The sequence below is a fragment of the Ichthyophthirius multifiliis genome, assembly GCF_000220395.1.
Source record: "Ichthyophthirius multifiliis unplaced genomic scaffold scaff_1120509251351, whole genome shotgun sequence".
NCBI lineage: Eukaryota > Ciliophora > Oligohymenophorea > Hymenostomatida > Ichthyophthirius > Ichthyophthirius multifiliis.
Genome location: NW_004085958.1, coordinates 133,891 through 157,960, shown reverse-complemented (window position 1 = coordinate 157,960; position 24,070 = coordinate 133,891). Strand labels below are relative to the sequence as shown.

General features: G+C 14.1%; 6 protein-coding genes across 6 annotated transcripts, besides 64 other annotated features; 5 read left to right on the top strand and 1 right to left on the bottom strand. All coding sequences in view use genetic code 6, as the record gives it.

Annotated features, from left to right (window-relative positions):
• Positions 1 to 44: part of a microsatellite that runs on past the window's edge.
• A 541-nt stretch (positions 45 to 585) lies between these two features.
• Positions 586 to 659: a microsatellite.
• A 90-nt stretch (positions 660 to 749) lies between these two features.
• Positions 750 to 794: a microsatellite.
• Positions 795 to 930: 136 nt separating this feature from the next.
• Positions 931 to 983: a microsatellite.
• Positions 945 to 993: a microsatellite.
• Positions 955 to 1,002: a microsatellite.
• Positions 1,003 to 1,143: 141 nt separating this feature from the next.
• Positions 1,144 to 1,220: a microsatellite.
• Positions 1,221 to 2,630: 1,410 nt separating this feature from the next.
• Positions 2,631 to 2,674: a microsatellite.
• Positions 2,637 to 2,679: a microsatellite.
• A 53-nt stretch (positions 2,680 to 2,732) lies between these two features.
• Positions 2,733 to 2,808: a microsatellite.
• Positions 2,809 to 2,915: 107 nt separating this feature from the next.
• Positions 2,916 to 2,970: a microsatellite.
• Positions 2,971 to 2,992: 22 nt separating this feature from the next.
• Positions 2,993 to 3,031: a microsatellite.
• A 51-nt stretch (positions 3,032 to 3,082) lies between these two features.
• Positions 3,083 to 3,189: a microsatellite.
• Positions 3,190 to 4,261: 1,072 nt separating this feature from the next.
• Positions 4,262 to 4,303: a microsatellite.
• Positions 4,262 to 4,329: a microsatellite.
• Positions 4,304 to 4,350: a microsatellite.
• Positions 4,305 to 4,341: a microsatellite.
• A 651-nt stretch (positions 4,351 to 5,001) lies between the features above and the next one.
• Positions 5,002 to 5,031: a microsatellite.
• A 22-nt stretch (positions 5,032 to 5,053) lies between these two features.
• Positions 5,054 to 5,078: a microsatellite.
• A 243-nt stretch (positions 5,079 to 5,321) lies between these two features.
• Positions 5,322 to 5,775, top strand: IMG5_187390 (hypothetical protein; the record flags this gene model as incomplete). The annotated part of the gene is made up of 4 exons (XM_004027191.1): positions 5,322 to 5,353; positions 5,395 to 5,426; positions 5,580 to 5,634; positions 5,709 to 5,775. 4 exons carry the CDS (start codon positions 5,322 to 5,324, stop codon positions 5,773 to 5,775), a joined length of 186 nt encoding a protein of 61 aa, XP_004027240.1.
• Positions 5,776 to 6,147: 372 nt separating this feature from the next.
• Positions 6,148 to 6,186: a microsatellite.
• Positions 6,187 to 6,463: 277 nt separating this feature from the next.
• Positions 6,464 to 6,522: a microsatellite.
• Positions 6,523 to 7,485: 963 nt separating this feature from the next.
• Positions 7,486 to 7,519: a microsatellite.
• A 99-nt stretch (positions 7,520 to 7,618) lies between these two features.
• Positions 7,619 to 7,656: a microsatellite.
• Positions 7,619 to 7,657: a microsatellite.
• A 114-nt stretch (positions 7,658 to 7,771) lies between these two features.
• Positions 7,772 to 10,643, top strand: IMG5_187380 (protein kinase domain protein; the record flags this gene model as incomplete). The annotated part of the gene is made up of 6 exons (XM_004027190.1): positions 7,772 to 7,802; positions 8,467 to 8,474; positions 8,903 to 8,981; positions 9,104 to 9,315; positions 9,360 to 9,679; positions 9,797 to 10,643. 6 exons carry the CDS (start codon positions 7,772 to 7,774, stop codon positions 10,641 to 10,643), a joined length of 1,497 nt encoding a protein of 498 aa, XP_004027239.1.
• Positions 7,809 to 7,918: a microsatellite.
• Positions 7,827 to 7,897: a microsatellite.
• Positions 8,262 to 8,323: a microsatellite.
• Positions 8,288 to 8,327: a microsatellite.
• Positions 9,704 to 9,762: a microsatellite.
• Positions 9,707 to 9,788: a microsatellite.
• A 255-nt stretch (positions 10,644 to 10,898) lies between the features above and the next one.
• Positions 10,899 to 10,946: a microsatellite.
• Positions 10,947 to 11,037: 91 nt separating this feature from the next.
• Positions 11,038 to 11,094: a microsatellite.
• A 1,071-nt stretch (positions 11,095 to 12,165) lies between these two features.
• On the top strand, positions 12,166 to 13,497 carry IMG5_187370 (hypothetical protein; the record flags this gene model as incomplete). Its single annotated transcript, XM_004027189.1, has 3 exons — positions 12,166 to 12,348; positions 12,514 to 12,976; positions 13,103 to 13,497. The coding sequence occupies 3 exons, from the start codon at positions 12,166 to 12,168 to the stop codon at positions 13,495 to 13,497; spliced, it is 1,041 nt and encodes a 346-aa protein (XP_004027238.1).
• A 198-nt stretch (positions 13,498 to 13,695) lies between these two features.
• Positions 13,696 to 13,772: a microsatellite.
• Positions 13,697 to 13,767: a microsatellite.
• Positions 13,708 to 13,772: a microsatellite.
• Positions 13,717 to 13,772: a microsatellite.
• Positions 13,719 to 13,772: a microsatellite.
• A 559-nt stretch (positions 13,773 to 14,331) lies between these two features.
• IMG5_187360 (hypothetical protein) lies at positions 14,332 to 16,020 on the top strand. Its single transcript, XM_004027188.1, has 5 exons — positions 14,332 to 14,437; positions 14,564 to 14,995; positions 15,201 to 15,271; positions 15,407 to 15,467; positions 15,508 to 16,020. The coding sequence occupies exons 1-5, from the start codon at positions 14,382 to 14,384 to the stop codon at positions 15,911 to 15,913; spliced, it is 1,026 nt and encodes a 341-aa protein (XP_004027237.1). The 5' UTR covers positions 14,332 to 14,381; the 3' UTR covers positions 15,914 to 16,020.
• Positions 15,001 to 15,071: a microsatellite.
• Positions 15,001 to 15,118: a microsatellite.
• Positions 15,002 to 15,070: a microsatellite.
• Positions 15,002 to 15,071: a microsatellite.
• Positions 15,004 to 15,070: a microsatellite.
• Positions 15,011 to 15,072: a microsatellite.
• Positions 15,035 to 15,070: a microsatellite.
• Positions 15,281 to 15,398: a microsatellite.
• Positions 15,517 to 15,681: a microsatellite.
• Positions 15,671 to 15,716: a microsatellite.
• A 672-nt stretch (positions 16,021 to 16,692) lies between the features above and the next one.
• IMG5_187350 (replication factor C, activator 1, putative) lies at positions 16,693 to 17,999 on the bottom strand (the record flags this gene model as incomplete). Its single annotated transcript, XM_004027187.1, has 5 exons — positions 16,693 to 16,998; positions 17,060 to 17,303; positions 17,365 to 17,759; positions 17,806 to 17,884; positions 17,950 to 17,999. The coding sequence occupies 5 exons, from the start codon at positions 17,997 to 17,999 to the stop codon at positions 16,693 to 16,695; spliced, it is 1,074 nt and encodes a 357-aa protein (XP_004027236.1).
• Positions 17,893 to 17,941: a microsatellite.
• Positions 17,911 to 17,945: a microsatellite.
• Positions 18,000 to 19,635: 1,636 nt separating the features above from the next.
• Positions 19,636 to 19,681: a microsatellite.
• A 99-nt stretch (positions 19,682 to 19,780) lies between these two features.
• Positions 19,781 to 20,612, top strand: IMG5_187340 (hypothetical protein; the record flags this gene model as incomplete). The annotated part of the gene is made up of 2 exons (XM_004027186.1): positions 19,781 to 19,934; positions 20,095 to 20,612. The coding sequence occupies 2 exons, from the start codon at positions 19,781 to 19,783 to the stop codon at positions 20,610 to 20,612; spliced, it is 672 nt and encodes a 223-aa protein (XP_004027235.1).
• Positions 19,985 to 20,086: a microsatellite.
• A 268-nt stretch (positions 20,613 to 20,880) lies between the features above and the next one.
• Positions 20,881 to 20,929: a microsatellite.
• A 98-nt stretch (positions 20,930 to 21,027) lies between these two features.
• Positions 21,028 to 21,069: a microsatellite.
• A 17-nt stretch (positions 21,070 to 21,086) lies between these two features.
• Positions 21,087 to 21,135: a microsatellite.
• Positions 21,136 to 22,332: 1,197 nt separating this feature from the next.
• Positions 22,333 to 22,387: a microsatellite.
• Positions 22,338 to 22,379: a microsatellite.
• A 1,059-nt stretch (positions 22,388 to 23,446) lies between the features above and the next one.
• Positions 23,447 to 23,485: a microsatellite.
• Positions 23,486 to 23,551: 66 nt separating this feature from the next.
• Positions 23,552 to 23,618: a microsatellite.
• Positions 23,607 to 23,688: a microsatellite.
• Positions 23,654 to 23,715: a microsatellite.
• Positions 23,663 to 23,715: a microsatellite.
• Positions 23,716 to 23,741: 26 nt separating this feature from the next.
• Positions 23,742 to 23,809: a microsatellite.
• Positions 23,751 to 23,894: a microsatellite.
• Positions 23,760 to 23,813: a microsatellite.
• Positions 23,895 to 24,070: the final 176 nt, after the last annotated feature.

The following is a 24,070-nucleotide window of genomic DNA, read 5'->3' as shown; positions in this document are numbered from 1 at the left end:
TATATATATATATATATATATATATATATATTTTTATTATATATTTTTATTTGATTTATAAATATATTTTGTAAAAATTATTTTTTGTTTTTAAATTCTATAGATTATATTCTTATTAAATAAAATGATATAAAGCATATTTTAATATTACTTTGAGAAAATATTTTAAAAAACCATATAAATTTATTTTTATATTTTTTTTAATTTAAATTATTTTATATATATATAATATATTATATTTTTATTATTAATAATATATAATAAATTTATTTAATATAATTTTAAACCTTTTATTATATATATTTTTTTATAAAATTTATACTACTATTAATCTAAATAAATAAATAAAATATCATATTTAATTTTTTTTTTAATAGAAAATTAATAAAAAAATATCTATTTAAAAATAAAAAAAGCAAAATTATAAAAAATTAGTATAATTTTTTTTAAAAAAATAAATTAATAATAAACTTAAATAAATGTGTTAAATAAATTAAATACTTTATATATATAACTAAAATATATTAATTATTCAAATAATTTTATTTTTATATTTTTTTTTTAAAAATATTTTTTATATATTCTTATTTATATAATAATCTATAAAATAATATTTAAATATTAATTTTTAAATAATAATGATTTAAACAATATATATTATAATATTTCTAAAATTCAAAACAAATATAAATAAAAGAATAAATATAATAATTTGAATAAACTGAAAAAAAAAACATATCATTTATAAAATTATTTATTTATTTTTTATTATTTTATATTTTTTTTTTATTTTAAAATAAAATTAATTAATTAGTATGTTTTAACTAAAAGCTTATATTTAAAATAAAAAATAATACACTTTTTTAAACTTTAATATATAATAATTTATATAATTTTTATATATAAAATATGTTAATTTTTTTTTTATTTAATAAATACTATATTTATATATAATAAATAAATTATAATAATATATATAAATATATGTAATAATTTAAATAATAATTAACTTTTACACTTCCTACTTAACCCGATTCGTCCTAAAGGTCATCAATTATAAAAAAATCCAAATCAAAATACAAACTAATTCAAGTTTCTTAAAATTTACTCGAAATAAAGCCCAACGAAGACCAAAAATACTCGAAAGAAGACTAAAATATAACTAAAGAATTTTAAAATACTACTAAACTAGATTAAAATATACTCAAAGAAAATTAAAAATTTTAAAAGCAATACATAATTAGTCCACAAACTTCTCAAAAAAATTAAAAAAGGCATTCTATATTATAAAAAAGAACTTTTAAGGCTAAAATTATTCAAAATCAAATCAAAAATATTCTGATATATCCCATTTATAAAATCATAAATCTGATTTTTTCGACTATCCTAAATGCAAAGAAAAAATTTTCGATTCTTTAATTCTTTCTCCTTTTTAAATTTCTGAATAATAAAAATTTAGAACATAAAGGGATTTATTTTGGAATAAAAGTAAATAAATATATATATATATTTATATATAAATTTTTTATATATTTTAGTTTAAAATAAAAACTCTTTTATATATGAAACTGATATTAAAAAAATATAAAATAATACGAATTCTGAATATATATCTTTTATGAAAAAAAGTACTTTTTAAAATTTTAATTAAGAAATAAAGTAACTTTTTATATAAAAAAATAACCAAAAACTCTACTAAAAACCACAAGAAGAAATGCCCTAAATACCCAAAAATACCACCAGTAGACTTGATGTGACTACTCTAGAAAATTGGTTAGAAAAAATGGTTGAAAAAATAGTCTAAAAGGATCATTTTTCTGCCTAAAATTTCTTCGAAGAGATCTAAATAGTCTATTAAGGCTGCTTAAAGGAATTAATAAGATAAATAAGTCTTTAATGTGCAGAAAGAGGGCTTTTATTTTAAAAAATATGGAATTCTTATGTGAATTTATTTGATTGTATATGTGAATTTAATATGAGGAAAACTGAAAAAATGGAATAGGAATTTTAAACGGAAATATAGAAAATTACTAATGATTTTTCTATGAAAAATGATAATTTAAATTTATAAATTTAATAATAGAATGAATAAATCTAATTTTTTTCAAATTAAAAAAAGATGTTTTTGAATTAAAAGAAGCCTTAAAAAAAGAAAGGGAATTTATTTTATAGGAAAACTAAAAAATCTTTGAAGAAAGAAGAGTTTTCGAATAAATTTTAAGACGTTTTTTACCTGAATTTAGTTACGAAAAATCTGCGATATTCCGAAAATTCTAACGATATAATTAGCAATATCAAAAATAAGGCTTTTTTCGGAAAATTCTAGGAAATTTTTGGTTAAGGAAATAATGAAAAAGAAAAAAAAATGTTCTTTTAAGAGTTTTTTAAGGCAAATTAAAAAAATTTTAATGAGTTTTTTTTAGATAATTTACATATTTTTTTTGGATCCGAATTAAATTTACAATTAAATCTTCTAAAATAATAATACTAATAGTTTAGTTTATCAAAATAATAATTCTTTTTTTACAAAAAAAATTGAAAATATTAACATTTATTAAAATTAAGATTCTAAATAAACAATATAAAATTAAAATATATAAAATAATGAAAATCCTTAATAAAATTAACATGATACTTTTTATATAAATTAAGATAATATTTTAAATAATTAAGAAAATAAATAAGAAAATTAAAGCAATAATAATTTAAATTAAGAAATGCTTTAAAAAAAAAAGAAAATAATATATTAAGTTAAGAAAATAATATTTAAAATTTAGATAATAGTATTTAGAATCAAGAAAATAATATAAAAAGTCAAAATACTAGTATATAAAAACAGGAAAGTAAAAAATAAAGTAAGGAAACTATCAAAAGTAGTCAGAAAAATATGAATTAAAAAAAAGATAGTGTATTACAAAATCAAGAAAATAATAGTTAAAATTAAGAAAATAATAGTTAAAATCAAGAAAAAAACAAAACAGATATATATAATAATATATAAAATCAAGAAAATATTAATAATAAGAAAATAAAAAAAAAAAAAAATTAAAAAAAACTAGAAAAAATTTAATAATAAATTTTAAATAATAATGATAATAACAACAATAATAATAATAATAATAATATTAATAATAATAATAATAATAATAATAATAATAATGATAATAATGATAATAATAATAATTAATATACATTTTAAATACAAAAGATAAAAAACACTATCCAATCTTCAAAAAACTCTTTAAAAGGCTAAATTATTCAAATCGATATTCAAAAATCTTAATAAATCTAATAAGTAGAATCTATATAAATACCAAACAACATATAATAATCAAAATCTAAACTAAAAGAAATTTAAAAAATAAATAATCCTATATATTATAATAATACTACATAAAATATAAATGCAAACGATCAAAATTTATAAAATAAACTATAATAATCCGAAAATATTAAAATATAATAAAATTCCATTCCTTAAAAATCAGAATAACTGCTTTCAGAATAACAAATAATATATTTTAAATAAAAAATTTAATAATAACTAGAAAAAAAAGAAAACATTTTTAAACAAACAATTCTCGAACTTTAGTAAAAAAACGACTGAATTACTCAAAAAAATAAATAAAGTTCTTCCAAAAAGCACTAGTATGTTTAAACAGACGAACAATTATAATTCTCGTCTTAAAAATAGACAAAAAATTTACAAAAATTCAATATTATACACTTTATACCTTAAAAAGGTCCAGAAATTCTCAACAGAGAACACGATAACTTTATTAAAAACAAAGATTATTAAAACACAAAAGATGAGAAAAAAAATGAGGAAAACTGTATGTATTTATATAAATAAATTGAATAAAAAATGTATAATGATGACATAAAATGCAAGTTCAGTTTATAAAATGTATTAAAATTTATTAATAATTTCCATAAAAGTATATTATAAAGCTTTAAAAGTATAAAATTTTTCTAAAAAATTGAAAAAATCGATAAATATTTAATAAAAAATTCAAAATTTTATTTTGTATAACTAGTATATAGGTACTTTTTAAAAAATTTTGGATTAAAAAATGTTATAGAAAACAAATTCTTAAATTATATAGAGAGCTGCGTTTTCTTTTCAAAAAAAAATGAAAGAATTTTACATTTCTTAAATTTTTTTTAATTAAAAAATAATTTCCTTACTTAAGATTAATATATTTTATATTTAGAAGCTTATAAATTTATAGAAAATGATGTTATATTAAAAGTATAATACATATATAAATATATAAATATATAAATAATATATATATATAAAAATTATAAAATTATATTTTTATATAATTATATTATTATTTTTTATATTTTTTATATATATAATCTTTTTTTAAAGTCTTAAATAAATATATAAATATTTTAATATTATATTTTTTTCTATTTTAATAAAAAAGTAAAATGCTATTAATTTGATTTAAAATTGGTTTTTCATATAGTATAAAAATTATCCAAGAATAAATGAAGTTTATGAAAATGTTATATCATTTTATAGTTTAATATAATTAATAATAAAAAAAATTATTATTTTTATATATTTTAATAAACAAATAATATAATAATAATAATTAAAATTTATTAATAAATATATATTATTTTATTTTATATTTATAATTATGTATAATAAAATTATTTTTTAAAAAGATTTTATATAGAACATAAGATTATATTGAATTTGATATTTTTATTTAAGATTAATTAGATCTATTTTAATATTTAAAAAATGTAATGTAGGATAAATTTAAATACGCATTTTAAGTAAAATTATATATATATTTATATTTTAAATATTTAAAATATTAAAAATAAGTAAAGATATAAATATATTTATATTTAATATTTATAGATAAATATAAATTTTATATATATTATATATATATGTCTATTTTTTAATATAATTATATAAATTTTTAATATATAAATAAATTATATTTAAATATTTTACACTTATATATATATATAAAATTTATTTTAAATATTATTTTAAATATTTTAAATATCTTTTATTCTAAAATTAATTTTTTTTAATTTTTTTTAATATAAATATATTTATAAAAAATTAAATAAATATTTTAAATTAATAATCATATTTTTTTTTAAGTTTGGATTTAAAAATAAGGTTTCTTTTTAAGAATTTGATATTATTTTTAAATATTTATAATGCGAGAATTATGAATTTAGATTAATAAGAAAGATTTTTAATCTTTTTTCAGATATAGATTTATAAGAAATGAGTTTTTCACAATTCTCTAGTTTAATCTTAAAGTTTAATTTATTCTAAAATGAAAAAAGACTTATTTAATTTACATAATATGTAAAAATATTAATTATTTTAAAATTTTTCTATATTTATAGAACAAATTAGTCAATTATACATAAATGGAATAGTAAATTAACAATATAATTAATTTGTATAAAATATGGATAATTATAATGAATTTTATTAATATCATTTGTCCTATATTAAAAGTTAAATTAAAGATTATAATATCGAAAGTAATTATTTTCTTTTTATATTTTATTTTTTTAAAATAAAATAGATTTTTATTTTACATATAAATTGATTTAAAAGGATTCTAGAGACAAATATCTTGAGTAAAAATTTTAATTATATATATCTATTAATATAATTTCATTTATTTTATTTATTTATTTTTTTTAAAAAAAAGTTTTGAATGTGAAAAATTCATACCAAATTATTTTCTTGATGTCTAAAAAATATATAAATCTTATTGAAAAAAATAAATCACTTTTTAATTTATTATTTATTTTATTTTAAATATATAATAAAATAAATAAAAAATTGTATATATATCATATATCTAAAAAAAATATTTTAATATATTAATTATTGATAAATATATTTTTTATATAAAATATATTATTTATGTATACTTTAAATAAAAAGAATAAAAATAATTTATATAAATTATTTTATATTTATATATTTTAATATATTTATAATAAATTAGTTTAAAATTTTTTAAATTAATTTTTAATAATTAAAAATAATTTCTCTTGTATTATTCTTAAAATGTTTTCCTTTTTTTATTTTAAATAAAATAAATTTCATTTTCCATTTTAATTTAAGGTTAATTTTTATTTTAGAATTTTATTATTTAATTAAATTTAATGATTTAAATTAAAAATATAGATATAAAATAATATTTTTTTTATCTAAAATCTAAAAATTTACAATTATATTAGTTATTTATATAATAATAAAATGTTTTATTAATCTTTTTTAAAATTTAAATTTATATTCTATATTAAAATCGAAATAATAGATAGTATTATTTTAAAAATAAACAATATAAATATTTTTTATTTATTTATAAAAAATTAATAATTAAAATATTCTAATATATTTAAATTTTGAATATTTTAATATTTATATAATGATAAATATATATTATTTTCATTTAATAATAAAAAAATAAACATTAAAAAAAATAAAAGAAAAAAAAGAGTAAAATAAAAAAAGAATTTAATTAAAAATAATTAATTATTATAAAAAGATAAAAAAAATATTTATAAAATATAATTAACATTATTTATAAATAGTTAATTATTAAATAAACTAAAAATTAATAAAATAAATAATAATAATTATAATTAAATATAAAAGTAAATATTTATAAATGTATATATATATTAATATTTATATCTAAATATTTATTTTTTTAATTTTTGTTAATTATATATTTTCGAAAAACAAAATTATTAAATTAAAATATAGTTTTCTTTTTAATGTTTATTATATTATAAACATTATAATAAAAATAAATCAAAATTTATTTATTAAAGATATAATTATAAACCATTAATTATAAAGAAAACATTAATTACAAATGTATTTTTTATGTAGTATATATTTTTCATATGAAAAAAACCAAAAATGATATGACTTATAATTTTTGACTATTTAGAATTTAGATTACCATAAATAAAATACATTTATTTTTTTCTCTTTTTACAGTACAATAGTAGAATTAAATTGGTTTTTCTTAATCATAAAACATCTTTAAATAATTTAGATTAAAAATATTTTTATTTATTTGAAAAATTTACTTGTAAAATTTATTATTTTTTATTAAAACTTCTATTCTTATTAATACTGTATAAAATACTGCACAAATAATAAGTTATATTAAGAAAAAAATATATTAAATGTATTATAATTTGTAGAATAATGCTGAAAAAAATAATATTGTGTATAATTTTACGAAACCAAGATATAATTTTTATATTTAATTGAATTATAATCCTTTTTTATTTACTTAAAATAACTTTAATCTTGCCTGATAATTTTATTATAACTTTGATTGCTGAAAATAACTTAATATGCAGGCATAACTTATTGCTGCCGAAAATAATATGTTTCATATAACTATCGATATTAACATTACACTAAACACCTATTTTATTTTTTGATAATATTTTTTTTATATATATATATATATATATATATATATATATAATAAATATTTTAATTTATAATATAATAAATGAAATTTTTTTCATTTTTAAATATTTCATTTATTTTTAGATTTTTTGTTTTTAATAAAATTTAGCTGAATTTTTAATTTATTATGTTTTTTAATTTATATTTTTTTTTTTTAGATTTGCTTTAAATTTATTTTTATTTTCTTTTTTTTCCAATAATAAAATACAATAAAAGTCATATAATTAAAAAAATTAAACAAAATTTAAGATTTATTAAGAAAATAAAATGTATAAACATAAAAATTATAATATAAAACGTAATTATATTAATATATATTTTCATATATATTAATGATAATTAAAAAAATTAATATAATTAAAATATTTTATTTATATATAATTAATATAATTATGAAAAAATATAAATATTAAATTTATACATTAAAAAACAAAATTAAATAAATTAAAAATTAATAATATTGCAGCAATATATGATTTTTTAAAAATAAAATATTAATAATTAATTTTATATATATTTTTTTAAAATTAATTTATTTTAAATAAAAAGATATTTCTTATAAATATATATTTTAATTAGTTATAATTATTTTTTATAAAATTAAATTTAAAAAAAAAATTATTAATTTTATATTATATGTATTTTTTTCATAATAATCAAATTAATTTTATTTCTCTTTTATTTAAAAAAATATAAAAAATTATTAATATTTTATTAATTATATTAATAATTAATTTTTTTGAAAATATAATGAAATTATAAATAACATTATATAAATATCAATAAATAAATATTTTTAAATAAATACATTATTAAATAAATAATAAATAAGCTTATTATATTTAATATAAAAAAAATAATCGCTTAAAAATATATTTTTTTTTTTATATGTTTATCAAATAAATTATAAAAATTAAATAATATAAATAAATTTTTATATATATATATATAATAATAATTAGATTTTATTGTAATTATATAATTAATAAAACATGAATTTTAAAAAATATTAAAGTTATATCGAAATGCATATATATTTATTTTAAAATTATTTTTAAAAAATCAATCAAATGATAACAATTATTATAATTTATTATATATTAATTTATAAAATTAGTCTAATTATAATATAAAATCATATTCATATATTTAATAATACACAAATAAAAACAAAAACCTTTGTAATAAATAAACTTTCTTTTTTAATATTTTATAAAAACATATGGGATAATCATGTTTTAAAGAAAAAACAAAGTCAAAAAGAAGTCCAACAACCCAATAAACAATATAAAAATCAAACACATAGTTATTTCAATTAAATAAAAACGAAAAAAATATTTTTTCGAAACATCAAGTATAAAAGAAAGTTAATCAATTCGCAAATAAAAATAAATATAGTAAATTTCTGACAATACCATTAAGAATATTTCAAATGAAGATATTAATACCATCTATTAAATTACCGAAAAAGAATTAGGTATTTTATTTTCGCAATAAAAATAACAAAATGCAAAAAAATAATATAAAATTTACATTTTTTTATTTTTTAAGAATTATCACATTTTTATATTTACATAAAAATTAATAAATAAAATATAGGAAAAGGTAGTTTTGGTATAGTAAAAGAAGCATATTTAAAAATTAACCCAAATAAGCTTTTCGCCATAAAAAAAATAAGTAAAGATAAATAAAAAGAAGACCTATAATGGTTGTAAAGAGAAATCGATATTTTCAAATAATTAGACCATCCGAATATAGCAAAATTATATGAATCATATGAAGATGATAAAAATTTATATTTAGTTATGGAAGTAAATAATAAAAAAAACGTTTATTTTTTTTTTTAAAAAAATAGATTTGTTCGAATGAATAGTTACTATAAAGAGTAATAAATAACGAAATTAATCGCCTTTCTGAATTATAATCAAAAGATATTCTTTTCTAAATTTTCCAAGCAGTTAAATATTTACATGAACTAGGTATAGTACACAGAGATTTGAAACCTGAGAATTTCCTATTTAGTAAATATAATGGAGAAATAAAAATGATTGATTTCGGACTTTCAAAGCAATACAAAAAACACAACAATATAAACCAAAGTTAAGATTTATAAACAATAGTAGGAACAGCGAATTATATAGCACCAGAAGTATTGACAGGAGAATATGATAAAAGGTATATTTTATTTTAAATTAAGACATATATATATATATATATTATATATATTTATATATTTATATATTTATATATTTATATATTTATGAATTTTTTTATTTATATATTTTAAAAAAGATGTGATATTTGGAGTTTAGGAATAATTGCATATGCAATGTTATGTGGAGAATTTCCTTTTTAAGGAAAAAATGAAAAAGAGACTTTTGATAAAATTTGTAAAGGACAATTTTAATTTAAACCTACTTTAAAATTGTCTAAATAAATAAAAGATTTAATATGTAAAATGATATGTGTAGACTTAAAAAAAAGAATAGGTATTTCAGAAGCTTTAAATCACCCATGGTTTTAGTTATATAACTAAAACAATAATGATACAATAATAGAAATAAAATATATTAATTAAATATAGAATTATCCTAAAATATATAATAATATATAAAGGCTTTGTATTCATTTATTATAAAAAATATAAGAACATAATTAATAATATATAAAAGTAATTATAAAGATCTTTAGGTTTATTGATAGTGAAAATATCGGGTTTATTACTGTAAATTCTTTCCATAAAATAATAAAATAATTGGGATTTAATTTAAATTTTTAATAGACTTTGTAATTAATTTAAGATTTAAATAAATTTAGCTTTGCAAGAAGAAACGGACTTTAAAATGCTTTTTTGGAATATTCTCAATTTATTGAATTTACTTTTGATTTTTAAAATCTTTTAGATTAAAATAATTAGAATTTGCTTTTTTAATATTTAGATTATGATAACAAAGGTTATATTTAGAATTATAATATTATAAATGTATTACTTAGAGAATAAATTAATGTTGAAGAAGTTTAAATGAATGAATATTATAATGAAATCTTTAAAAACAATATCATTTATAATTAATTTGATAATATCTAAATTAATAAAGAGTAATTTGTTTAATGTTTAACCTAATAAAAAAACAATTGAAATAATCTTCCTTTATTAACTTTTGAGAAATTTTAAAATCAGAATTTTTACTTTTATTTATATATATAATGGTTTTTAATATTTTTATTCAAATAAAAAATAAGATTATTCTAAAGATATAATCGTACTTTTTTTGGTAAAAATTAAAAACTTTTTTTGGTACTAAATATTATAAATTTATATAGAAAGACATTAATAAGGTATATAAATTAATATTTTTAAAAAAATTATTATTAATATTAATATTAAGTTTTTTATTTATTCTTTATTTATAAATATTATTTCTTTTTTGATAAAAATTTTAAATATTATTAATTTTTTTATATAATGTATAATATGTAATTCTTTATAAATAAAAATTTATTATATATATAATTTATACCCATGTAATTATATATAATATAATATAATATAATATAATATAATATAATATAATATAATATAATATAATTTTTAAAAAAAGATAAGCTCTTTTATTTACATAATTAATGCTTTAATTTATCAATAATTATAATAATTAATTTTTTATGAAAAAATATATTTTCTTATATATATATGATTTATAAATTATCAAAACATATATGAATAAAAATTATTTTATTATCAAATAAAAAAATAAATATGAATAAAATATTATAAAAGCAATTTATTTGACATTATTACTATAAGTTTTTCAAATCATAATAAATTATTTATTTTTAATTTTTTAAAAATAAATAAATAATAAAATAAAATAATTAAAAGAGAGAAAAACTTAATTATACAATTTTTTTTAAATAAAGTCAAATATAGTGTAAAATTTAAGCAATAAAATGTAATAAGTTAATATTTAAAGATAAAAAATATATTCATTTAGATTATAAATTATATACATAACATTCTTAATATAAAATAAAAGTGAGAAAATATTAAGAGAAAAAAAAAAAAAAGGATAATTAAAATTAAGGGGGAATAATTATTTTTATTTTAAAAAAAATATTAATATTTTTTTTTTTTTAACAAAATAAATATAAATCATTTACGCAATTTTAATTATATTAAAATTATATTTTTAATTATATAATCTATTCTATTCTATTCTTTTATTTCCTATTTATATAATAATTAATTAATACACAAATATAAAACAAATAATATAATAATATAATATTTACATATAATTTTTGACTAAAATTTATCTAATATTATTTTAATTTTTATGAAATTATAATCATATTATATATTATATATTTTTTTCTTAATTTATTATTTTCCTTTACATAAAATTTTAAAATTTTTTATAATATATCAGTTTATTTTTTATATAGAAATTAAAAAAAAAAAGCTTTTAATATCAAATTTTATTTAAAAAGAAAAGAAAAAAAATTAATAATTTTAATTTAATATTATAAAAGATAATAAAGCAATTATAATTTAAAAATTTTAAATATTTTTATAATAATAAATTTCTGATTATAATTTTTTTTTTTTCTACTTCTTTCCAAGAAAAAAAAAAAAAAACAATAAAAAAAAGACAGAAAAAATGTCATAAAAAACAATTTTAATAATCGGATCTGGTATTTCTGGTTTATCTGCTGCCTTTGAATTATTAGAAAACAATTATTAAGTCTAAATTTTCGAAGCCCGTGATATCCATGGGGGCCGTATAGGTAAAAACACTACATTTGCAAACTTCCCTATAGAACTAGGAGCTGAAGAAATCCACGTAAAAAACAGCAAATACTACTAATATGTAAAAGAGAGTGGTTTAAATATATTTCCCGATAAGAATTTAATTCACTATATAGAAGATATAGAGAATGAGAAACTTTTAAAAAGAGAAGATTTTATGTAGAAATATAAATTGAATGATTTTTATGAAAAAACAAAGGTAGATATTTAAAACATACCCTATAATTTATCTGTAAAAGATTATTTTTTAGAATAAAATTTAAATGAGAAAATCTGGGATTTCTATAGACACTTTTGGGGAACTGAAAACGGCACAGAAATTGAAAAAATGTCTATTAGAGAATATTTAGATTTCCAAAAAGGATTTAATTCAGATCATGATAAAAATTATTTAATTCAAAATGGGAGTCATTTAGATTTTTTAGAGATAAAATATGCAAAAGTACTTCCTTTTATTAAATATAATACTCCTATAGTTAGAATAAATTACTAAAATTAATAAAAAGTTAAAATTTGGGATTCATAAGGGAATATTTACGAAGGAGAAAAAATCATTTTGACAGTACCAATTTCGTAATTAAAAAACAATTCAATTAAATTTGAACCTGAACTTCCTTTAGAAAAATAAAAAGCTATCCAAAATTTACAAATGGGTACTGGAGGTAAGCTTTTTTTAAAATTTAAGAGGAAGTTTTGGCCAAAAAGCATGGGAATTATTTTTTTAAGAACTGATATTGGATTTTTATGGGATTGCTCTTCTTTTAGATGTAATAATTAGTTTATTTTAGGTTGTTTAGTATCAGGTCAAATCGGTTTAGATATGAATAATGAATAAAAAAGGGAAATTATTTTAAAAAATCTCTACTAAAAATTAGGAAAAGTATTCAATTTTAAAAATATTGAAGATCTTCTTGAAGACTATCTATGGATAGAGTACTCTTAAATTAAATATATTGAAGGAACATATTCTTATCCTGTTTTAAATGCAGAAAATTCGAGAAAAATACTAGCAAATGAAGTCAATGGAAACCTTTTTTTCGCAGGAGAAGCTACACATCCAGTTTATTTTTAAACTGCAAATGGCGCATTAGATACAGGAATTAGAGAAGCACATAAAATTATTTAAATGGATAATATTTTAGAAAGATAAAAAGAGGATTTTAAAAATATGGTTAGCTTATGAATTTATTTATAATTATATGGAATTTTTTCATTTAAGTTTAGAAAAAAAAAAATAATTATTATTATTACTATATATATAAAAATATAAGTGATTTTTTTTATTTTATTACTAAAAAAACAAAACGAAAAAAATTAATATTTAATATTAACATTAAATCTTTATATATATTGTCTAATATTAAAAATAAAAGGTAATTAGAAAAAATATTAGTATAAATAAAAATATATATAAATATATATAAAAATATATATATATAAATATATATAAATATATATTTTTTTCAATTATAAATATTTTATATAAAAATTTATAGATTTATTATATTTATTTTTTCTAAATAAAAAAATGTAAAATATATATTTATTTCATGTTTTTTTTTTTTCTATAAAATTTATTTGTTTTTTATATTGGTATTAAAAAATAATATTTTAGTTTTATTTTATTATTTTAGTAAATTATTTTTTATTTATAATTATATCATTTTAACTCATTTATTTTAGTTAATATAATATTAATTTTTAGCTTTATATTTATAATACAATATTATATATAATAAAATAAAAAAATAAATATCTTTTTTTTTTATATGTTTAGAATAAATAAAATAATAATAATATAAATTAAATATATATTTTTAATTTTAAATTTAATAAATTTTAATTTATTACGCGGATATACATTAATTTAATATTTTTTTTTTTTTTTTTTTTTCTACTTTTTTTTTTGTTTTGTTTTAATATTAACTTATTGATATAAATATTTAAATAAAAATAAAAAAATAAATTTATAAGAGAGAGAAAAAATAAAAAATAATAATAATAAAAAAAAAAAACACAAAAAAATGAGCAAAAGTAAAAGTTAATCAAGAAATAAAGAAAAATATAATGATAAAGAAGAATAAAACAGTACAAAATTATTTTTAGGAAATTTATCAAAAGATGTAATAAATTTAAAAAAATAAATAAAAAAATGCATTCATTAGACATAAATACTTATATATATATATATATAAATTAATATTAAATCTTTTTTTTTTTATTTTTTTTTATTGGAAAAATAAAAAAAGGCAACAGAAAGAGATGTAGAAAATCTATTTATAAAATTCGGCAAAATACGAGAAATAAAAATCAAATCAAAAGGGGCAAATAATTATGGTTTTATAGAATTTGAAGATCATAGAGATGCCAAAGATGCTTTAGATGAGTAAAAAATAATATAAAAAATAATAGAATTTTTAATTAAAAAATTAAAATAAAAGATACAATAATTATGAATTTAAAGGAAAATAATTAAGAATAGAATTTGGTAATGGAGGTAGAAAAAAAAGATTGTAAAATTGCCATTATTGTGGAAGAATTAATCATCATATGAAAGATTGTAGAAAAAATACGGAGATAGTAAATTATAAAAATAAATTTATACTTAAAAATAAATTTTAAATAGATAGATATAAATGTTATAAATGTGGTTCAACAAGTCATAAATAGAAAGATTGTAGGTATTTAAAAAATAAAAAATATAAAAATATATAAATAGTAAATAAAAATAAAATAAAAAAAAATTAAAAATAAAAATGTTGATAAATAAAAATTTAGAAAAAAAAAATAAAAATTTATAAATAAAATTAACAAAAAATATCTTCAAATATATAGAAAAAATAATTCTTCTTAAAAAATAAAAAATCTTCTTAATAAATAATAAAGAGAAAGAAGCAGAACAAGATCAGCAAGTAGCAGAAGAAGAAGAAGAAGACCATCTCGTTCAAACTCTAGAAGTAATGTTAATATATATATATATATATATATATATATATATATATATATATATATATATATATATATATTTATATTTATATTTATATTTATATTTATATTTACATTTATATTTATATTTATAAATATTTTTAAAGGAAAATATTCACGTTCTAGCTCTGAGTCAAGAATTAGGAAAACTTCAAGATCTTCTGATAGGTATTTTTTAAATAATTTTTATATTTATTTTTAAAATAAGATATAAACGAAGAGATAATAGTAGAAAAAGAGATAATAGTAAAAGAAGAGATACTAGTAGAAGAAGAGATGATAGTAGAAAAAGAGATAATAGCCGTAGAAGGGAAAATAGTAGAAAAAGAGATTATAGTAGAAAACGTGATGATAGTAGAAAAAGAGAAAATAGTAAAAAAAGGGATGAAAGTAAAAGAAAAGATGAAAGTAAAAAAACCGAAAATACTAGAAGAAGAAGTTACGAAAAAAGGAGAAATAATAGTGTAGAAAATAGAAGCAAATCAAAAAAGAGAAGAAGTAATAGTTGTGAAGATAGAAATAATAATAAGAAAAATTTTAATACTATTAATAAAAGATCTAATTCACCAAAAAATAATAAAAATTCATCAAGAGGAAATTCAGTATCTAATTGAAAAATAAAGATACAAATAAATAATAATAATATATATATATTAATATTTTTTTTTTTTTTTCATATATATTATTTATTTTTTAAAAATAAATAAAAAATAAAACATTTTTTATTAATATTTTTATTTTATTTTTTATCGGAAACTGTTTTAAGATTTTGAAAATTAATTTTTTCTGTAAAAATTATTAATTTTTTTTAAAATAATATTTACAAATATTTACGCATTTTAAATACATTCAAGAAATATAAAAAAAACATATTAATTTAAAACTTAATTTATCAAAAAATTCATAAATATTAACTTTCTAATGAACAAGAAAAGAAGAACTTATTTTTAAATAGAAAGAAATATATTTATATACTAATAATAAATTAACTAATTTAAAAACTAATGATTATTAAGCTGTTTAAAAACTTCCAACACCACATAAAAAATAAGAATTTAAATTTGATATTGAAAATAACAAAGGAATTTAAATAAATAATAATGTAAAAGAAAAAGTTAAAAGATAAAAAAATAAGTATAACTAAAGAATATTATTGTTTAAATATTATATATATATTTAAGAAGAAAAAAATAATTATTTTTTCATTTATAATAATTTCAATATATAAAAAATAATTAATATAAAAAAATCAAATTATTATAGTATTAATTAAACGAAAAAAGAATATAAAAAATAACATATATTAAATAAATATTTAAATTCTAATTTTTTTTTAAAAAATAAAAAACTCCATATTATATATATATAAAAGAAAAATAAAGAATAATTAATATCAAGTTCTTGGAAAATCTTAAGAAGTTAAAATTGAAAGAATACACGAAAACATATTTAAAATTTACAATTCGCTATCTGCCCTTTCATTTAATCCTTAATCCGCCTAAGCTATTTTTTCGAAAATTCTTGCTTTTTTAATCTCATTAATATCATTGGAATATAAAATAATATCCGAAAATTAATTAATTAATTAATCAGCTGAAAATCCCTAGTAAATAAACTATTAAACAGATTTTCTTAATTCGTTTAAATTTTTCTATAATAATACTTCATATAAATTAATTACATGTTCATCTGGTATACTCTAGTTTTAATTTTTTTTTTTTTTAAACATTATTAAAATATATAAGTAATTAATAATATACCCCTGAAATTTCTAAAACAGTCTGTAAATTAATAGATTTATTAAACAAAGTACTAGCTGATTAAATTAAATTAACGCTTTTTCTCAAATCTCCATTAGAGATGTGAATAAGTTTCTCTAAAGCCTAATCTTCATACTATATATATTCCTTATCACAAATTTCTTTTAATTTACACAATTAAGCCTCTTCCACTATTGGTTTAAATCTAAATTTTACACATCTAGATGCTAAAGGTTCAATAATTCTAATTTATTAAAAAAAAATAACATAAATATATATATATATATATATTATTATTTATTTACTTAGTTATATAATTGCAAATGATACAAAAACGAGTTGTAGATGAATTATCTTCTATAATTCTTCTCAAAGCCGATTAAGCCTCAGTAGTCATAGAATCAGCTTCATCTAAAATAATTATTTTATAATTAGGGCATTTATAATTTCTAATTTAAAATAATTAATACGATTTTTAATTTTAATAAAAAAAAAATTACTTATCAGGATTTTTCACAACTACTTATTAAGCAAATTTTTTTATTTTTTCACGAACAACTTATATTCCTCTATCATCTGAAGCATTTAATTCCAATATACGATCTCTATAGAAATTTGGTCCATATAATTATTTTGCAAAGGCTAAAATACTTGAAGTTTTACCAGTTCCAGGAGGTCCATGAAAAATTATGTGTGGAAGCTTAAGTAAATTTTATTTATATTTTTTTATTAAATATTTTATTTACATTTCCAGTTTAAAGTACTCCTTCTAAAGATTTTACAACTTCTTCCTAATAACTAACTTCATCAATTTTATTTGGACGACTATAATATATTTATTTGTTTAATTATTTATTTATTTTGTTTATTTTATTTATTTATATTTTTACTATTTTTCTACCCATGGCATCCTATTATTTTATGTATGCTCTTCTTCCATTTTTTAAACTTGAGCCTAAACATGTTTTTTGGAAATGAAATTAAGTGTTTATTACATTTTATATAATAAATCAATTATAATTTATTTATATCTTATTTTTTACCGCGTCAATAATTATATTATTTTATATATTCAAAAAATTTTACACTAAAAAAAAAAAATAATACATATATATTAATATACAATCTAAATATTTTTATTCTAAAAAATTATATAAAAATTATTAATTTTTTAAATATTATCTTTATCATAAAGTTTTTAAAATTTTATAATATTAAACTTTCCATTATATATAACATTCTATTTTAAAAAAAATAATCAATCATCTAATTATTTTTATAATCTATTATATTTAATTTATAATATATTTAAATATACATTTTTTTTGTTAATTTTAATTAATTTATTACTATTTTATATAAAATATACTCATATTTTATTAATGAAACTCTTCCTACTTAATTAATATCAGTATTTTAAGCTGATTAGGATATGTTTCCTATAAGTGTATCTTTTAAAGTCCCCATTTTTCTAAAATATATTTTTAATAACTAATCTATGTATGATCATTAAAATACACACTAAAGTATCTATTTTATATTTATGAATAATTTTCTAACCTTAAAATTATTTTACAATCAATATTTTACTCTTCATTTAAGGTTTATATTATTTTAATTTTTACTTTACTTTTTAAAATTTCTACCAAGTAATTTAGCCTGATAAAATACTACTGTTATTAGTAATATATATATTGATATAACTTAATTTTCTTTCATTATCATACTTATTAAATAATTTTCAAGCCAAGATTTGTCTACTTTATTTAAAAAAAGATGTGTTTAAGTATCAAATGTTAAATTATTTTATTTATTATGATAAAACTATTTGTTTAAATTTTATATTATTTTTACATTAATTATTTTAATACTATATATAAATAGATTTAAAGTTATAATAAATATTAAAAATATAATACTATTTATGAATTAATTATAAGTTTTTAGTATTATTCCAAAAAATATATTAATAAATTATAAAAATTTACACAATATATGAAAATATCTTTTCTATTTATAAATATGTATAATAAGTTTCTTCTATATTTTATAGTATTAAATTAATTATATATATATATTTTATAATAATTGTATTTTTCTTATTAAGTATTAAAAAAAGTTATTAATTTTTTTATTTTTTTTGTATATAAAAATAACATTTAATCTAATTAATTCTTCTTTTATTAATAATTTTATGATCATATTTTAAAAAAATAACTTTATTAAAATTAAAATAATACTATATTTATATTTAAAGTTATTGTTAATTATCACAGATATAAGTAATAAACAGAATTAAATATATACTTTTTAAATATATCAATCATCTTCTTAATCTTATTTTTATAATTTTTTAATTGCTTATCTTATTAATTCAGTATTAAAAACAAATAATGGTTTTATGTCGTTTTCTTTACAATAATAACCTTATTTTTAAAAAATTAAATAATAACTTTGTAATATTTATTTATTTTAAAATTTATAATTTACCTATTGGAAAGCCAATAAATACAAATCCGAATACATTCCACTTCATTTTTTAAAAAACTCTTTTTTATTAATTTTAAGATTTATTTATTTTTTAAGAAAAAAAAAAAAAAATTTTAAAAGAGAAAAAAAAAATTGGATTTATAAATATTTTTTTTTTAAAAAAAAAACAAACAAATTTAAAAAATTAAAAAATAAAAATAAATGGTTGATAAAAGAGATGAATATATATATATGGCCAAATTAAGTGAATAAACTGAAAGATTTGACGAAATGTTAGATTATATGAAAAAAATACTGGATATGTCAAAAGAATTAAAAGACGAAGAGAGAAATTTATTATCTATAGCATATAAAAATTACGTATCATAAAGGAGAACAGCATGGCGTGCAATAAAATCTTATGAATCAAAAGAGAAAACTAAAGTTAAATAAAAATATTATTATTATTATTATTATTATTATTATTATTATTATTATTATTATTATTTTATTATTATTTTATTATTATTATTATTATTTTATTCATTATTTTTATTACTTTTTAGGTATCAAAATACTCGGACACAATAAAATATTATTTAAAAAAATTGAATCTGAAATGGAGAAAGCATGTACTGAAATTCTTTAAATTTTGGATGTTTCACTAATTCCAAATTCATCATCAGCGGAAGCTAAAATTTTCTATTATAAAATGAAAGGAGATTATAACAGATATTTAAGTGAATTTTCTTCTGGTTAATTATTATAAAAAGCCTCTTCTGAAGCTATTCGTTCTTATGAAGATGCCATTAATATTTTGGATTAAAATAATATCAGAAAAGATGATGCTTTGAGACTCGGAATATCTTTAAATCATTCAGTTATGTATTATGAGATTAAAGATGATTTAAAATCTGCAATTAAAATTGCAAAATAAGCTTTTTAAGATGCACTTTAAGAATTAGAAGATATTGAAGAAGAAAAGTATAAAGATTCTACTACTATAATGCAACTTCTAAGGGATAATTTGACTGTATGGTAGAATGAATTAGATGAATAAAATGAAAGAAATATGTTAAAATGATTAATTTTGTTTTAAAATAAAAATATAAAATAATCAATATATATTATATTATATATATAAAAAAAAAATTATTACCTTATAATTTTTCAAGTAAAAAATTTAAATTATATTAATTTTTTAAAGCTTATATAATAATTTACATAATGTTTTTTTATAAAAGACTTTTTTTTTTATTTTAATTAATATTTTTATATTTAAATTACAAAAATAATTTAATTTTTTGATATTATTAAAAAGAAAAAAAAACACATAACTAATTAAAAATCTAATATTATTTTATTTAATTTTTATTATTTGTTTTAATTTTATATATATTTAGAATAATTAAATATTATTTTAGTTATAAAAAATTATATAATATTTTATTATTTATAAATAAAATTAAATATAATATTAAATATTCTTTTTCAATAATATTAATATAATATTATTTAATTAAAAAAATATTATTTAATTATTTATTTTAAATAAAAATTAATTATTTTATAAATATTTTAATTATAATTTATTATTATTTTTATTAATATAAAGATCTATATATAAATACTGTAAAATTCATATTATATAATTTTAACATTTTTTTTTTAATAATAATAAAATTGTTTCAGAAAATTCAAAATTTAAATAAAAATATATGAATTTTTTTGTTTAAGGCTAATATTTTCTTTTTTTTTTATATATATATATATATATAAATATAAAATATATAATAATAAAAAAAAAAACTAAATAAAAAAGGAAATACAATATAATATATGTGTTAAAATAAAAATTTAAAATTATATATATATAAAATTAGTTCTTCTTTTATCAAATAATTCTAAGAAAAACATCAACAGATAATCCAAAAATCTTCCAAATAAACTAAAAATAGAATTTTGAGATAAAAAAAAATCGATTTTTTTAATATAATTAAATCGCAGCCTTATTAACTGTAAGAGTAGTAACAATAATTGCACGAAAGTTATTTTTTTTTGCAAATTCAATAGAAGCTTAAGTTAATTTATTAGCAATTCCTTATCTTCTATGCTAAGATGAGACTACCATTCTTTTAATTTCCGCAACTTTAATATTATCTTCTTTTTTTATGTATTTTCCTAAATAAGATTCGGTTTCAATAGGCAATTTATTCAATAATCCTAAAAATCCACATACCTTTTAAATACAAATAAATATTTATTTTTTTAAAACTTAAAATTACTTAATCATTTGCATCTAAAGCAATCCAAAAATTTTAATCAGAATCAGAACAATAAGCTAATTAAATATCTTTCAAATCATTATTAATTATTGATTTTGTATACTACTCAATTTAAGTGTTCAGTGTTCTTGATAAAAACGTTAAAAAGCCAAAATATAGAGTAGAACTGAACAATATTAATGTTAAGATAGTATTATCGGTAGTAAATAATGATATAATTATCTTAAATATGTAAAATAATATAAATGTATAGGCTATTGATAAAATGCCATGTTCTTAGTAAAATAAAAATAACCATTACATGTTTGAAATCTTCATAGTTGTAGGATTTTCCTTTAAGTGAAGTTAAATTATTTAATTTTAGTATTTTTAAGAAAATGGAACAATTTTTATTTCTTTGGACATTTTGGTTAGTTTGTTTTTTTTTTTTATTATTATTATTTTTAAATTATATATATTTATTATGATTATTTTTATTATAACTTATATACAATTTTTTTTCTTATATTAAAATGGTTTATATTTATTATTATAAAAAATATTATTTAATAAATAATATTTATAATTAAAATAAAAAGGATATAATAAAATCATAAATTAACATTAATTAAAGATTAAATAAATTTAATTGAATCTTAAAAATGAATATAAAATAACAAATATTTATAAAAAAAACAAAAAATAAAAAAACAATTAAAAATACATATAATTCCATAAAAAAAATATATATATATATGTCTTTTTAACTAAACCCTTTATAATACACCTAATATAGTACTTAAAGATAACCCCAAATAATCCAAACACTTTAAAACTCAGCACAAATAGTACATGCTCCAGTAACTAACTCAGCTAGATATAAAACATTAATATGTAGGCATTATCAAAACGGTTTATGTTAATTAGGTTAATAATGTCATTTTGCACATGGAAATGAAGAATTAAGAAGTACGTAAGATCCTTTACCCGTAAATATGCCTTAATAATAACCTAAGATGATATATAATAATTATAAGACTATAAAATGTAAATATTTTGAAAAAGGTTTTTGTAAAAATTTAAATGGGTGTAATTTTCTTCATGGAGATAATGAGTTTTAGTAAGAAAATTAAGTAAATAATGGTAATATTTAAAATTAAAATTTGAGTTAAAATGAAATAGTTGAATAACTAATTCTTATTTGAATTTTTAAAAATCTTGAGATTTTATTCAATGAAGATTAAAATTTAATCTTTAAAATTTAAATTGGACTTCTTTTTGCTAAAAATTTCGATTATAATAATACTTTTTTAATACTTTAAGATATTATTAAAAATTCGTAAAGAAATGTAAAAGAAAAAATGTAATTTAATAATATTTTTAATAATGTACAAGCTTATTATTAAAATATCTGTACTTAATAAATATTATAACCTAATAAAAAATTTATTATTAGTTTAAGCTTTTTAAATAATTTCAATAAAAAGTATATTTTTTAAATTATAATTTATTTTTTAAAATAGTATAGTAAATTTTTATTTATAAATAAATCTTAATTAAATTTACATAAACTTTTTAAATTTTATATAATTTATTTATCAATTTCTAAATAAAAGATTTTCTATATTTTTTTACATATTATTAATAATAATGGTAAATAAAATAAATTAAAAAAATAATTGAAAAAATAAATATTTTTATTTATCTTATTTTATGAAATATTTTATTTTTAATTATTTAAATAAAAAAAAAAAAAAAAATATATAAATATATATATATATATATATATATATATATATATATATATATATATATTATATTTATATTGTTATAATTTTTAATTTTTATATTTTATTTATACTTTTATACATTTTTATTAATTTATTTATAATTTTTTTTTATTTTTTCTTTTAATTTTTTTTTTTCTAATATAATATCTCGTTATCATATTTTTTTTCATATTTATATTTATTTTAATATCTTTTTTTTTTTTAAATATTTTTTTTTTATTTAATATATTTATATTTATAATATAATATTTATCTTTTTTTTTGGTAATTATATATTTTTTATTTAATTATGTACATATATATTTATTTTAAATAACCTTTTTTTATTTCCTTATATAGATTATCATTATTGATAATAATTTAATTTTTAATAAAATTAATTTTAAATTTTTATAATTTTTAATAATTTTATATTAAAAAAAAGCATTTTTTTTATTATAACATATTTTAAAATTTATTTATATATTTTTCATTATATTAACATATTG